Source organism: Pinus tabuliformis, chromosome 6 (genome assembly GCF_031772625.1).
Source record: "Pinus tabuliformis cultivar Carrire ecotype Pingquan chromosome 6, CPIR1, whole genome shotgun sequence".
NCBI classification, from domain to species: Eukaryota; Viridiplantae; Streptophyta; class Pinopsida; order Pinales; family Pinaceae; genus Pinus; species Pinus tabuliformis.
In genome coordinates this window covers 115607966-115622155 of record NC_142292.1, presented here as the reverse complement: position 1 = coordinate 115622155, position 14190 = coordinate 115607966, and the positions used below count along the sequence as shown (strand labels likewise).

The window sequence follows — 14190 nt, the reverse complement described above, 5'->3', positions numbered from 1 at the left end:
AAAAAAAAAATACACATCAACTAAAACCACCACACGTAGGCTCGATACACTGCCTTTTGTTTAATACACACATTACACTAAAAACATAGAAAGCACGATAACATATGTGCCGTAACAAAAGTTAAGTCAACTACCTAATTCTACGAACAAACAATTAAATCCATTGAATTCCTCCTACGGCGGTCAACTGAAAAACTATCAATCCACGCAAAAATTGATTTGACGCGGGCGGTATGCATCTTCGGGAAATCAACGGCTGAGATTGTGCGCCCAGATCGCTGAGCTGATCCGACGTGGTTCGCACACCATCCTCGGGAAAACAAAATGGACTTTAACGTCCGGGGAGCAGGCGGATTTGGAGTTGTACAGGGGACGCGTGGCGGAGTTTCATTGTGTCGGGTCCTCCTCTGCGGGTACAGCCTTTTGCCAAAGGCGGTGCGGGGAGACCGGGGTTGTTTTCAAAAACCGCCGCGCGCTGTTGAAATTACAAATTTAACAGGGACAGTTGTACCAGCGAAGCCATAGGAGATTTGGTGAGTGCACCCTTGTCAAAATGCTTTCCAAGAGACCATCTTCACTTGCAGGAATTTGCAATATTCCTCGATGCCATGTCATTGCATGCTCATCAGTTTTAACCGTCATAATTCCCCGTAATTTGGTTATTACCTGTTCAATCTCGAGAAAATACGATGAATTAAAAATTGTACACAGGTTTTGAATTCAATAATTTAAACAACTTTGAATGATTTAGAACTTACAGAGGATGGCTGCAACAAGTCATCAAGGTTGTCTGTCCCACGCACCAATCCTGGAGCCTTGGCGATATCTCTTCCCATATCACGAATGTGATCATGCATATGTACCACATTTTTACTGTCGACTTCTACTAGACACCTGTCTTCTAAATTTTGAAAACCTTTCCAGTTGGAGCCGTCCCATAGTCTGACAGCCATATCCCTGTCCTCACCTATGAAAAAGCACGCAATGTCTAAGAATATTTCCTTTTCCTCATCATCGAGTGCATCGACACTAATTTGAAGTCTCTGCTTTATGTCGTTAGGAATTATCCGTCGAAGTTTGTCCAATTGGTCCTCCCAGTAAGACTGCTTATTTTTTCCACAAAGGAGTGACCCAAACACTTTCAAAGAGAGAGGTAGTCCCCCACAGGCTTCTAAGAATTTATTTACAAGAGATTTAAACTGTGATGGTGGATAGGGTTGCTTGAAGGCATGGGAGCAGAAGAGTTCTAGTGAATGTTCTTCGCTAAGCCTAGTTAGCTTATAAATGGACGAATTTTCAATTCCTGAGCTTGTGAGAATATCTTTATTTCTGGATGTAATCAATACTAAACTATCTGATCGAATAACAGTTTGATCAGGCACAAGTGCATCAACCTGATCCACACTATCTACGTCATCTAAAACTAAAAAGATCTGAGAGGATGACAGACGCTCTTTAAGAAGGGTCTCTATAATTACACTGTCTGTTTCTAGATCTAACCCAGTCAAAACCTTGAGAAGTTTTCTCTGCAACGAAATTAAATTGCCTTTACCTGCATTGTCCCTTACATCAGGTAAAAAGCAACATCTGCTGTAATCCGAACTCTTTCTGTTGAAGAGTTCTTTTGCAAGGGTCGTATTTCCCACACCACCCAACCCAACAATTCCCAGGACAGGAGGCTTTTCCCGCTGCTGCTGCTGCAATAAGACTTCATTTTCAAACAAATATACTTTTTTGTCCAAACCCATTGGGTATTTAGCTACATGCAATGGTGTTTTTGCTACCTTTTTCAACACACATCTAACCACGTTCTCTACCAACTGCCCCTCGTCGCTGGTTATTCACAAGGGAATAAATTAAACTAGTGAGAAACAAACGTTTATGTATATATCTATGCAATCAAGATTGATACAGTAGCGAAAGATTAGTTAGAGTTGTTACCCGTTGAACTTCTCCAGCTCAAAACCACTTATTTCTGAAACGCGAGAAAGACCATTTCTCCGTTCTTCAATAGTGGTGGAGTTGTACCGCGACATCCATTCACGACTCTGAGGGTCATAAGTCTTCTTCTCTGACAATTTTTGGAGGGCATCAGCGTATTTTCCAGGTTTGCCTTGCGTCCACCGAAGCTCGGTGGGCGTGACATGGTAAAAGACCGGGATGATGGTCTTTCCTGACTCCAGCATGATGAGGAGTTCATTGAGACACCAACTTGATTCTGCATAGGGGGGTGAGAAAACCGCCACATGGACGGAGGCAGTCCTAACAACACTTTCTATTTGGGAAGTCAGAGAGTCTCCTGGTTGCATTTCTGGCTTATCCAGAGAGACTCTCAATCCGTGTTTCAAAAGGCCTTGGTACAGATGGCTGGCGAAAGTGTTCTTCACATCCGGGCCTCTGTGATTGATAAATATATCATAAGAGAAATGGGCAGTAGTGGAAGATGATGTAGCCATTGGTAATTGAAAAATAGAAATAGGAGGAGATCAGAGATGATGGATATAATGGTCGACACTGTAAACGCAAAATCTGCGAAGGAGGAGATCAGAGAATAGCAGAGAGAATTTGCAATGGAAAATGGCAAAAGATGTGTGCGCTACAGAGGTACGCAGACATATTAGTAAGGTCTTTCACCCGAAATTGATGCACCCAACATTTGATTTTTCAACTCTCTTCTCTCTGTTTTAGGTGATAATGGGACCCACAAGCTCAATTTTATGGAGCACATGAGTCGTGAGCACCGAGCACCATTGAACTGTGTGGGATCCACACGCTCAAACCATACAAAAGACAACTCAAATTCGCACCGAGGACCATCGAATTGCATGTGGGATCCACACGCTCCATTGCACGAGGCTGCAGTGCAAATAAAATAGGAGTGAAATTAAGTATTTTTCAAAATGTTAGTTATTTTATAATTTAAAATAAAATTAAAAATAATAATTATTTCATCAAAAAAAATTGTAATAGTACATTACTTGTGAAATTAAAACACTAATTTTTTTATTTTTATTTTAAATCAGTGGTGTTTTATTTGTGAAATTAAAAGAATATTTTTTATTGATGATGATGATGATGATGGTTAACGTCCACTGAGACCAAACTTTGGTCTATCGGACCTAAAGAAACAAATTATTTAGTTTGATTTAAGATTTTATTTCTATGCTCAAAAAGCTTGGAGAGAAGCCTCCCAAGCTCACTATAATTTTGACATCGTAAAAGGCTAGGAAGGTCAGTATTGCGACAAAGATTATGAATTTGTGAAATTAAAAGAATATTTTTTATTGATGATGATGATGATGATGATGGTTAACGTCCACTGAGACCAAACTTTGGTCTATTGGACCTAAAGAAACAAATTATTTAGTTTGATTTAAGATTTTATTTCTATGCTCAAAAAGCTTGGAGAGAAGCCTCCCAAGCTCACTATAATTTTGACATCGTAAAAGGCTAGGAAGGTCAGTATTGCGACAAAGATTATGAAACTGAGATCTAATGTGGTTGTACACGGGGCACTCTAAGAGGAAGTGGTTTTCATCCTCAATGTTCCTATTATCACAGAGATGGCAGATTCTTTCCGTCCATGGTGTTTTAGGCACTGTCCAATGACCTATTTCACTATGGAGCTCATGAGAGTTCGTTCTAAACTTTGCTAAATTAATTTTCTTCTTTGAGCTAGCTAAAACAGAGAGATACTTTTGATCTTCTAGGGTGGGGTTGATGACCTTCTTATAATAACTCAATTTTCTTTTCGTTGCTAAATCTTTTTCACACCAAAATTTTTCTTTGAACTTAGAAGTAACAATATTTTTAATGTTATTAATGTTTTGCAGTGCATCGTTCTTATTGATCTCCCAATGGTTTATCCAGGCCCTCGTGTCTTTATACCACCCCCGTTTGAGCCTTAGATGGTTTTGGCTGGAATTTAAAGCTAGCATGGGAAGTCTATGATCTCCTATGTTATTGAGCTTGTGCTTGTACAACAAAAGCCTTGTCATAGCTAGGATTTCGATAGGGGAAATACCTACTTCTATAAGGAGAATAGGGTAGGGTGTATTGCTTTTAATTTTCAGGTTATACATTATAAAGCGCTTATGGATTTGCTCAATCTTTCTCCAGGATTCTCTAGAGATGCTGCAACCCCAAACCTCACATCCATATAAGATAACAGGAGTGACTAAAGTTTCAAAGAGGAACTTCTTTTTATCCCACATTACAAGGTTTGCCGTTTTACAATTATTTTCAAGACCAAAGTAAGCTTTCCAACCCCATTAATCATTTTCTCAATGCTATAGTTCTAGTTGAGCTTGTAATGAATATCAATTCCTAGGTACTTGTAAGAATATACTTCCTCCAAGTTATTATTGTCATACATAAAATTAGCGTAGGTGGACCCTTCTTGAATTTGATAATCATAACTTTTGTTTTGTCAGTGTTAACAGTCATACCCATGGTAGAGAAGAAATCTTTAAGAAGCCTAAGCTGCTTATCAAGATTAGATGGACACCTTGCGAGGAGAACAATATCGTCAGCATAGAGAAGAAGGATGACGACTAGCCCAGCTAAGATCGTGCCAGCACATCCTGCTTCCTCTAAATAACCTTCGAGCTTGTCAATGTAAATGCCAAATAGGGTAGGGGAGAGGGGGCAACCTTGTTTAACTCCGATATTACACTTAATATCTTTCGACCACCCCTCATTGCTTTTTAGCTTGGCAATTACATTCTCGTATAATCTAATAGCGGCAGCTCTCAACTCGAAAGGAACCTTTAGCTCTTCTAATCTATTCCAAAGGTTGTTTCTAGGAACCATATCGAAAGCCTTTCTAAAGTCCACAAAGCAACAAAAGAGATTGGATTTATCATTACGACATTCCTCCACAATGATTCTAAGCGTAACGAGGTGGTCTGTTGTTGAGTGATGCCTTCTAAAACCCGCTTGGCCTTTAGCCCGCTTATCTTCACTTTCAAGCCATATGCTCAACTTCTTTTCCAAAATACTACCATATAACTTAGCTAAGAGAGGGTTGATCATAATTGTCCAATAATTAGAGGGGTTATTTGTATCCCCATTTTTAAAAATAGGGATAATGAGGCTCTCAGTCCATAACTTAGGGAACCCTTGCTTGACTACTTGATTGAAAAGCTTGTGGATGTGGGGGATGAGGACAGGGCCTCCAATTTTTAAGATTTCTGCTTGGTAACCTTCAATGTCCTTAGCTTTCCCATTAGCCAGGCGTTTAACCCCAAAATCAATGTCTTCTAGAGAGAAGACTTCTTTTGTTGTGGAGGAATGCCGCAATGATAAATCTAATCTTTTTTTTTGCTTTGTGGACTTTAGAAAGGCTTTCGATACGGTTCCTAGAAACAACTTTTGGAACAGATTACAAGAGTTAAAGGTTCCTTTTGAGTTGAGAGCTGCCGCTATAAGGTTATATGAGAATGTAATTGCCAAGCTAAAGAGCAATGAGGGGTGGTCGAAAGATATTAAGTGTAATATCGGAGTTAAACAAGGTTGCCCCCTCTCCCCTACCCTATTTGGCATTTACATGGACAAGCTAGAAGGTTTTTTAGAGGAAGTAGGATGTGTTGGCACGATCTTAGCGGGGATAGTCATCATCCTTCTTCTCTACGCTAACGATATTGTTCTTCTCGCAAGGTGCCCATCTGATCTTGATAAGTAACTTATACTTCTTAAGGATTTTTGCTCTACCATGGGTATGATTGTTAACACTAACAAAACAAAAGTTATGATTATCAAATCCAAGAAGGACACTTATGCTAATTTTATGTATGACAATAGTAACTTGGAGGAAGTGTCTTCCTACAAGTACCTAGGAATTGATATTCATCACAAGCTCAAATGGAACTATAGCATTGAGAAAAAGATTAATGGGGGATAAAAAGCTTATTTTGGTCTTGAAAAGAATTGTAAAACGACAAACCTCATAATGTGGGATAGAAATAAGTTCCTCTTTGAAACTTTAGTCACTCTGGTTATCTTATATGGATGTGAGGCTTGGGGTTGTAGCATCTCTAGAGAATCCTGGAGAAAGATTGAGCAAATCCACAAGCGTTTTATAACTTATAACCTCGAAATTAAAAGCAACACACCCTATCCTATTATCCTTATAGAAGTGGGTCTTTCCCTTATCGAGAGCCTAGCTACGACTAGGCTTCTGTTGTACAAGCACAAACTCAATAACATAGGAGACCATAGACTTCCTAAGCTAGCTTTAAATTCCAACCAAAACCACCTAAGGCTCAAACGAGTTTGGTATAAAGACGTTAAACCATTGGGAGATCGACGAGAATGTTGCATTGCAAAACATTAATAACATTAAAAATATTGTTACTTCTAAGTTCAAAGAAAAATGTGGTGTGAGAAAGATTTAGGAGCTAAAAGAAAATTAAGATATTACAAGGAGGTCATCAACCCTACCCTAGAAGATCAAATGTATCTCTATGTTTTAACTAGCTCAAAGAGGAAAATTGATATAGCCAAGATTAGAACGAACTCTCATGAGCTCCATAGTGAAACAGGTCGTTGGGCAGTTCTTAAAACACCATGGATGGAAAGGTTCTGCCATCTCTATGAGAACATGAACATCGAGGATGAAAACCACTTCCTCTTAGAGTGCCCCGCGTACAACCACATTAGATCTCAGTTTCAAAATCTTTGTTGCAATAGTGACCTTCCTAGCCTTTTATGTTGTCAAAATTACAGTGAGCTCGGGAGGCTTCTCTCCAAGCTTTTTGAGCATATGAATAAAATCTTAAATCAAACTAAATAATTCGTTTCTTTAGGTCCGATAGACCAAAGTTTGGTCTCACTAGATGTTAACCATCATCATCATTATATATATATATATATATATATATATATATATATATATATATAAATTGTAAAACTAAAAGATTTTATTTTATTTTTATTATTGAATGTTAGCCTCTCTCATAAAACAATAATAAATCCAAAAATAAATAAATTAATTAAATATTCCAAGTTAGGAATTTGTGCTTAACTCTTGGGTTGTTCCTCTAAGATAGGAGTTAGTTTAGGTAACTCCTATATTGGTGTGTGTCTGGTGAGAAATTATCTCAACCAAAAGTGTCTAAGATAGCACGCACTATCTTGAGAACACTCTCTCTCATCTATTTATTTGTAACACTATATTCAATTAGTTAGAATGAAAATGAGAGAAAATACCTGAGGTAGCCACGAGACTGAAGCCTTTTTCCGCCCATATTTTGTGTCTGGTTTTTATGTGTGTTTTTCTGTAATCTGTTTGAGCTAATTTCATTTTCAATATGTGGTATCAGAGCGAGAGTTTTATTGACTTTGTAATACAGTTATGAGTGAGTGGGAGTCTGCGTTATTGGACTCTTATTAAGGATTCAATTAGCAGGCAGAACATTGATCATTGCCTAATTTTGATTGATTAACGATCTTCATCGGCACGCCTGGGGTTACACGCCCTCACTATGGTAGTAATATTGATGAGAGAGAATTGGCAATGGAATAAGATGGAGATAGGCTTTGATCTGTGAGCATGAACAGATTGAAATTCTTCATTATCATATTTTATATATATATATATATATATATATATATATTTTGTAAAATTAAAAGATTTTATTTTATTTTTATTATTGAAATATTATATTATTAAATTTGTGATCATTTCATCAGTGTAATGTATTAATTTTATATTATTAAATTTACAAACTTATTACAGGGATCTACTTAGATATATTTTAATTTTAAAATTTATACTAATTATATGTTATTTAAATAAAATAATTTGAAAATAATACTTGTATTTTAAAAAATAATGTTTCCCATATTTATAAATCATTGTATATTTAAATTTTAAAATTAGTTATTCATCTATTATATTGGTAGATGATTCTAGACTTGAATTAAATGATGAAAAAATCAATTTTATTAATATGTAAATTGTTCAACTATTTAATTTTATATTTTATACCATTTTATTTAAATTAAAAAAAAATATTTACACATTAATAAATTTGTTTCCTCTTCATATTTTATAAATCTAAATTTAAATTGAATTTAAACCTTTTTTAATATTATTATATGTACTTAATTAGTTAATTATTTTTTATTCAACGGTCCAACTGCTTATCTATACTAATTATAAAACACGTCGTTACTTTTTATATAATAATATATAATATTAATAATATTTATTATTTTTATATATAATTTATTTTATTTTCATAATGTTAATTTTCCTTATTTACTTATTTATATTTTTCCTCCCTTCTTTTTTCTTTTTTTTTTTCTTCTGAATTCATGCTTTTCTGATCCATATTACATTAAGAAGAGTCTTTTCAATAGAAATCACATAGGGGAAAAATTTGTGGACGAGTTTTGAACCAGCTAGTGTGATTCATCACCATGACCACATGAAGATGCAGATCATGGAACATGGTGAAATAGAGGGCGATGTAGAGACCAAAATATGATATGTGATTTCTATGGAAAAGACTTTTCTCAATCATTTTTATTTATTTATTTCTCATTTTCACCTAATGATTCGGCACAGAAACAAAGTGTTAAAATTGAGAACCATTTACCAATATTAAATCTTTATTTAAACATCAAAGGCTGACCATTTTAAAATATGCAGGTCATTGATGATGGTTATCTAAGTTTTCAAATGGTCAATTTGATGGGCGCATAAAAAGATTACCCCTATCCACACACACACTTAAAGAGTTTTAAATAAATTTACAGAAAACAAAAGAAGTTAGTGGTTTGTTGGTTGAGGCTCGAGATAAGTATCACACTATGGAACACCCATAATAGTTAGTGGTTTTGTTGGTTGAGGCTCCAGATTAGTATCACAATATGGAACACCCATAATGCTAATAATTTAAGTTAAAACTTAAAGATAAACATAAACTCATCCATAATGGATATTTGGACTTATTAGAAAAACATGTCACTTTGTCTTAAGCATAAAGCATGAAAATTGAAGCCTAACACTTAAAGGTTGAGACTCACATGACCTGTTCACACCCATGGGCCATTAGTATTCTATATAAAATACTAACTAACTTGATTATGTAGGTGAAACAATTGTTTTTTGTTTGATTTTGATGGTTTTAGGTAGTTTCTTTAGTGTTGTCCCAATGATTATAAATCTCATTTTTTTACTAAATGAGTCTATTTACTATTTTGATTAGAAAAAAATACATTTTGTGGTTGGATATGGAAATATCAAATGTGTGGTTACCAAAACTATGATTCTTTTGATACATTCACTTTTAATATAAACACAATTTTCCTAACAACCTTTCCCAACTGCTAGCTCATGACGACTAGTTTACAACAGCTATTTCATAATGGCGGGCATGGATGTTTCTCTACTATTTAAACAATTGTGAAGATTGATCTTTTCACCTTTGTCTTGAGGATGAACCACATTAGTTGGTTTGAAACCTCGACCAAATCTCAAGAATGTGATTAATCCGAAAGGTAATACTATTAACCACTGGGTTTGTTCCTTTTAGGTGTTAGTTTGGTCAGAAGATTATGAAGTTCTTCAAAATACATGTCTACATATTATTATTGCATGAAATGTTAGAATCCTCCCAAATTCTTATTTAAAAGTGGCTTCAAACTTGTATTATTGTTTATAAGGTCCTTCTTAGGTCCAATTCATCAAATTTTAAACTAATATCCATTATTCCTCTTCAAAATACATTATAGTTAATGGGTTTTACCAAACTACTAGAAAACTTTTTAGGAATGGTTTAGCATAATTCCTAAACTCTTTTAAATTACATAAATAGTGACTATACATAGTTGCACCAAATCATTGGCTAACTTGGCATTATGAATGAGCATGATTGAATATTTTTTTATCTTTTTAAAGTAATATAAAACATATACATCAATAATATTATTTTGTTGAAGTTTATTTTATAATCAAGCCAAAATTTAAAAATTTATTAACACAAAACACAAAATTTATATTAACAAATTTTTTTTTATTCATAGAAAAAGATTAACAAAAACACCTAATACATAATATTTAAAAATAACAAAAATCAAAATCAAATTTCATACAAAAAGATTTTTTAAACATAAACTCATCATGTAAAAATTTACCTCATGAGTAAGAATGCCTGTGAAATTTATACCCTACACATAAGGGTTCATCCCATTATATTTTATAAATAATTACCGAAGTTACTATTTATTGGGAGGGTTATTTTTCTTTAAAAAGTCTTAGTTGTCTCCTAAGGTTAGATACTCTAGATATATATAGTTATTTTTTAAATTAGTGGTGCATTACTTGTGAAATTAAAAGTCTATTTTTTAATTCTATTTTATTTTTTATTTTGGTGGGTTGTTTCTGAAATTAAAAGACTATCTTTTATTTTATATATTTTTCTAAATTATCAATGAATTACTTGTGAAATTAAAACATTGTTATTTTATTTTATTTTAGTTTAATTATTGATATTTTGCTTGTGAAATTAAAAAATTAGTAGTACATTACTTGTGAAATTAAAAGGCTATTTGTTTTTGTTTTTGTTTTTTTTTTTTTTAAATTAGTGGTGCATTACTTGTGAAATTAAAAAAATTAATTTTAGTGCATTATTTGAGAAATTAAAAGACTATCTTTTATTTTATATTTTTTTAAAATTATTGATGAATTACTTGTGAAATTAAAAGACTGTTTTTTATTTTATTTTAATTATTGATGTTTTGCTTGTGAAATTAAAAGACTATTTTTTTTAAATTATTAGTACATTACTTGTGAGATTAAAAGATTGTTTTTTTTTTTTTTCAAATTATTGAAATTTTATATTATTATGCCAGCGATAATAAGTATAACTTATTTGTTTTTTTTGCTCTTTACTTATTATTTTGGTCCATTTGATAAATAACAATTTTATAAAGTGTAACTTTATAATTTATATTTTTATTTATTGCAATTTTTTTTCAAGTTGTCTTTAGTGTGATTTTTTGAAATCTTTTCCGGTGTGTTTTTCTGATCTAATTTCTCAAAGTCTGATAGGAATTTATTGAAATCACAAGCTTGATGGGTTACACGTGCACAATCGAAGTGCCCTAGGGGTTTTAGGGTGTTGAATCCATATATACATTAAAAAACCCAATTTAAATAACACACATTAAGACTTCAACTCAAACTTTTCCGTAGGATTCGAGCACCCAAAAATCCAAAAAGCCACACTAAAAACAACTCCATTTTTTTATTCAAATTTATTTGTTAATGTTATTGGCTCTGATTTTAAACATCTTATAGGGTCATGCCTCGTAAATAGTGGCATGATGGTAACATTTTTTAGGCTTACAAAAAGAGTAACGGGCCTCTCACATTAAAGACCTATTATTATTGATTTTACATTATAGCTTGATGGGAGGGGCTATAAGATTATTATTATTATCCAATTTTAAGGTCACGACCAAGTGACACACCAAATTGGTGTATGGGACCCCTTTGTTTGTGGGACAAGGTACCCACCCAGACACCAAATTGGTGTATGAAACCCCTTGTTTGTGGGACAAGGGACCCACTATCCAATTTTAAGGTCACGGCCAAGTGACACACCAAATTGGTGTATGAGACCCCTTTGTTTGTGGGACAAGGGACCCACCTCCACGCAGCACTGCTAAGTCTACGAAGGCATACATACTCTACCCCTCTGGTTTTGAACCTATGACCTCTTAAGAGGAAACACATGCTTCTAACTATTAGGCCCACTCAAAATTGAATAACCTAGCAATACACTATAATAAAATTCAGAGAACAATACATACACAAAAATCAAAATGTATTTCATCTTTTAGCAGACAATATATTGTCGCTTATTGAAACTTTATTGCATTCCCTATGTGTTAAAAGCTTAATAATCCATCCGCGAAAGCACGTGCTTTGGTTCCTCTCAACTTTGTCTTTATTTTTAAGGCTTTTGGCCCTTGGACTTTGAAAATCTTCCTTCTGCTTACTGTGTCTCATTTTATCTGTAATACTATTTTCAAAATTTCATATTTTATTATTTCCAAATATATAAAATATTGTTGGCTAGAGTTTAATTTTAATTAGATCAAATGTTTTGGAATTATTTATATTGGCTGCTAATTTTGTTGACAAATTATATACTGATGATAAAAGATTTTTTAACTTTACTATTTAACATTATTTGAGAATGTATTTTTATATGCAAATTTTGGAAATGTTTTTTTAATAATAAAATTATATATATATATAAATTAAAAATATCAAATTATTAAATTTTAATTTTTATAATTATTTTTATAAAATGTGAAATTTTACTATAAATTTTCGTTTCTTTTTTAAAAAATATCTATCCCAAAACTTGTAATCCATAGAATTTGGATTGTTAGGAAACTTGACATGTCACAGAGAATAAAACTTGACATGTCAAAGAGAATAAAGATCATACTCAAAGGAGTGATGTGATTTTAAAAATGCCATTAAAAAAGTGTGAAGCCAGTGTTAATACCAAAAGGAGTGATCATTTAAAAAAAGCAATACTAATAGTAGTGCCATTTCTCTGGTTAATATATGTATTATGAGTTAATAAATCATCATTTTTTAAATTAATTAAATTATTTGTAATAATACTATTAATATTAAGAGAATAAAGATCATATTGGAAGGAGTGATGTGATTTTAAAAATACCATTAAAAAAATGTGAAGGTAGTGATAATACTAAAAGGAGTGATCATTTAAAAAAAGCAGTATTAATGGTAGTGTCATTTTTCTGGTTAATATATGTATTATGAGTTAATAAATCATTACTTTTCAAGTTAATTAAATTATTTGTAATAATAGTGTTAATATTAAAAGGAGTGATCAAATTTTTAAAAAGTAATATTAATGGTAGTGTCATTTCTCTCATCAATATATGTATTTATAAGTTCACAAATCATCATTTTTCAAGTTAATTAAATTATTTTTTGAATTGATTATTTTATTTGCATTTATTTTAAGTTTAATTATGTTGATGATGGTTGTTCAGGGTATCATTTTCTCTAATATACAATGTATCTATTTTCTCTCCAATAAGTAAATAAAGAGATGCATTGTATGTAATTCCATTTTCTTTCTAATGCATACTATGCAATTCTATTTTCTCTCAAATACGTAAACAAAAGATAAGTCTTATGCAAAAACTTTTATTTCTATTGAATGGGTGTGTTTTTTTTCTTTTTTTTTTAATTGCAATATCCCTTTTAAAAATATATGCAAATGTGACTTTCCAACATACACTAATGAGTAAGTATGCAAAAACTTTTATTTCTATTGAATGGGTGTTTTTTGTTTGTTTGTTTGTTTTTTTTTTGTTTTTTTTTGCAATATCTCTTTTAAAAGATATAAGTGGTTTTGTAATTAATTTGTTTATATATATGTAAATGTGACTTTCCAACATACACTAATGAGTAAGCAATAAAAAATTTATTATTATTATTGTTGGGTAGGATTGGATTCTCCATCGTGATATTGTTGAATTACAAATAAGCAAATATCTCAATTTACCAATCAACAAAATGTAAATTAATCAGTTTCTAAACCTTAACACTAACTCAATTTAATTTGTTTACTTTGATTTAGTTACTAAAGAACAATAACTACTATATAACTCTTATTAAATTTATAATTATTTTATTCAATATAATACATTAATATTATATTATAAAATTTACAAACGAAATACCTATATCAACTTAAATATATTTAATTATGAATTATTTAAAATTTATGCTATTTTTTTTTAATTATTGAATACTTGTGAAATTAAACTTAGACTATTTTTTTATTTTATCTCTTTTAAATTATTGGTGGAGTACTTGAGAAATTAAAAGAATATCTTTTAATTTTATTTTCTTTTTAATTATTAGTGTATTACTTGTGAGATTAAAAAAAATATCATTTAATTTTACTTTTAATTATGAGTGTATTACTTATAAAATTAAAAGCCTATAATATTTTATATTTTATTGAAATTTCATAGTATTAAATTTGTGATCGTTTCATTCAGTATAATGCATTAATTTTATATTACTAAATTTACAAACGTATCACATGTACCAACTTCAATGTATTTTGATTTTAATTTTGAATTATTTAAAATTTATACTCATTATATGTTTTTTTTTTT

The 14190-nt window shown here is 31.9% G+C and overlaps 2 protein-coding genes across 2 annotated transcripts; both read right to left on the bottom strand.

Annotated features, from left to right (window-relative positions):
• Positions 1-331: 331 nt before the first annotated feature.
• On the bottom strand, positions 332-1748 carry LOC149257614 (disease resistance protein L6-like). The gene is made up of 3 exons (XM_089380733.1): positions 759-1748; positions 544-666; positions 332-475 (listed from the first exon to the last, which is right to left on the bottom strand). Exons 1-3 carry the CDS (start codon positions 1746-1748, stop codon positions 332-334), a joined length of 1257 nt encoding a protein of 418 aa, XP_089236859.1.
• Positions 1749-1937: 189 nt separating this feature from the next.
• LOC149257613 (putative 2' cyclic ADP-D-ribose synthase BdTIR) lies at positions 1938-2465 on the bottom strand. Its single transcript, XM_089369920.1, has one exon. It carries the CDS (start codon positions 2454-2456, stop codon positions 1938-1940), a length of 519 nt encoding a protein of 172 aa, XP_089226046.1. The 5' UTR covers positions 2457-2465.
• Positions 2466-14190: the final 11725 nt, after the last annotated feature.

Excerpts from the sequence above, each read along its gene's own strand:
- LOC149257613 (XM_089369920.1), bottom strand. The coding sequence starts at position 2,456 with ATGGCTACATCATCTTCCACTACTGCCCATTTCTCTTATGATATATTT.
- LOC149257614 (XM_089380733.1), bottom strand. The coding sequence starts at position 1,748 with ATGGGTTTGGACAAAAAAGTATATTTGTTTGAAAATGAAGTCTTATTG. Across the intron at positions 667-758 it reads ACTTGTTGCAGCCATCCTCT|GTAATAACCAAATTACGGGG; the intron begins GTAAGTTCTAAA and ends GAGATTGAACAG. Across the intron at positions 476-543 it reads TGGAAAGCATTTTGACAAGG|CGCGCGGCGGTTTTTGAAAA; the intron begins GTGCACTCACCA and ends TAATTTCAACAG.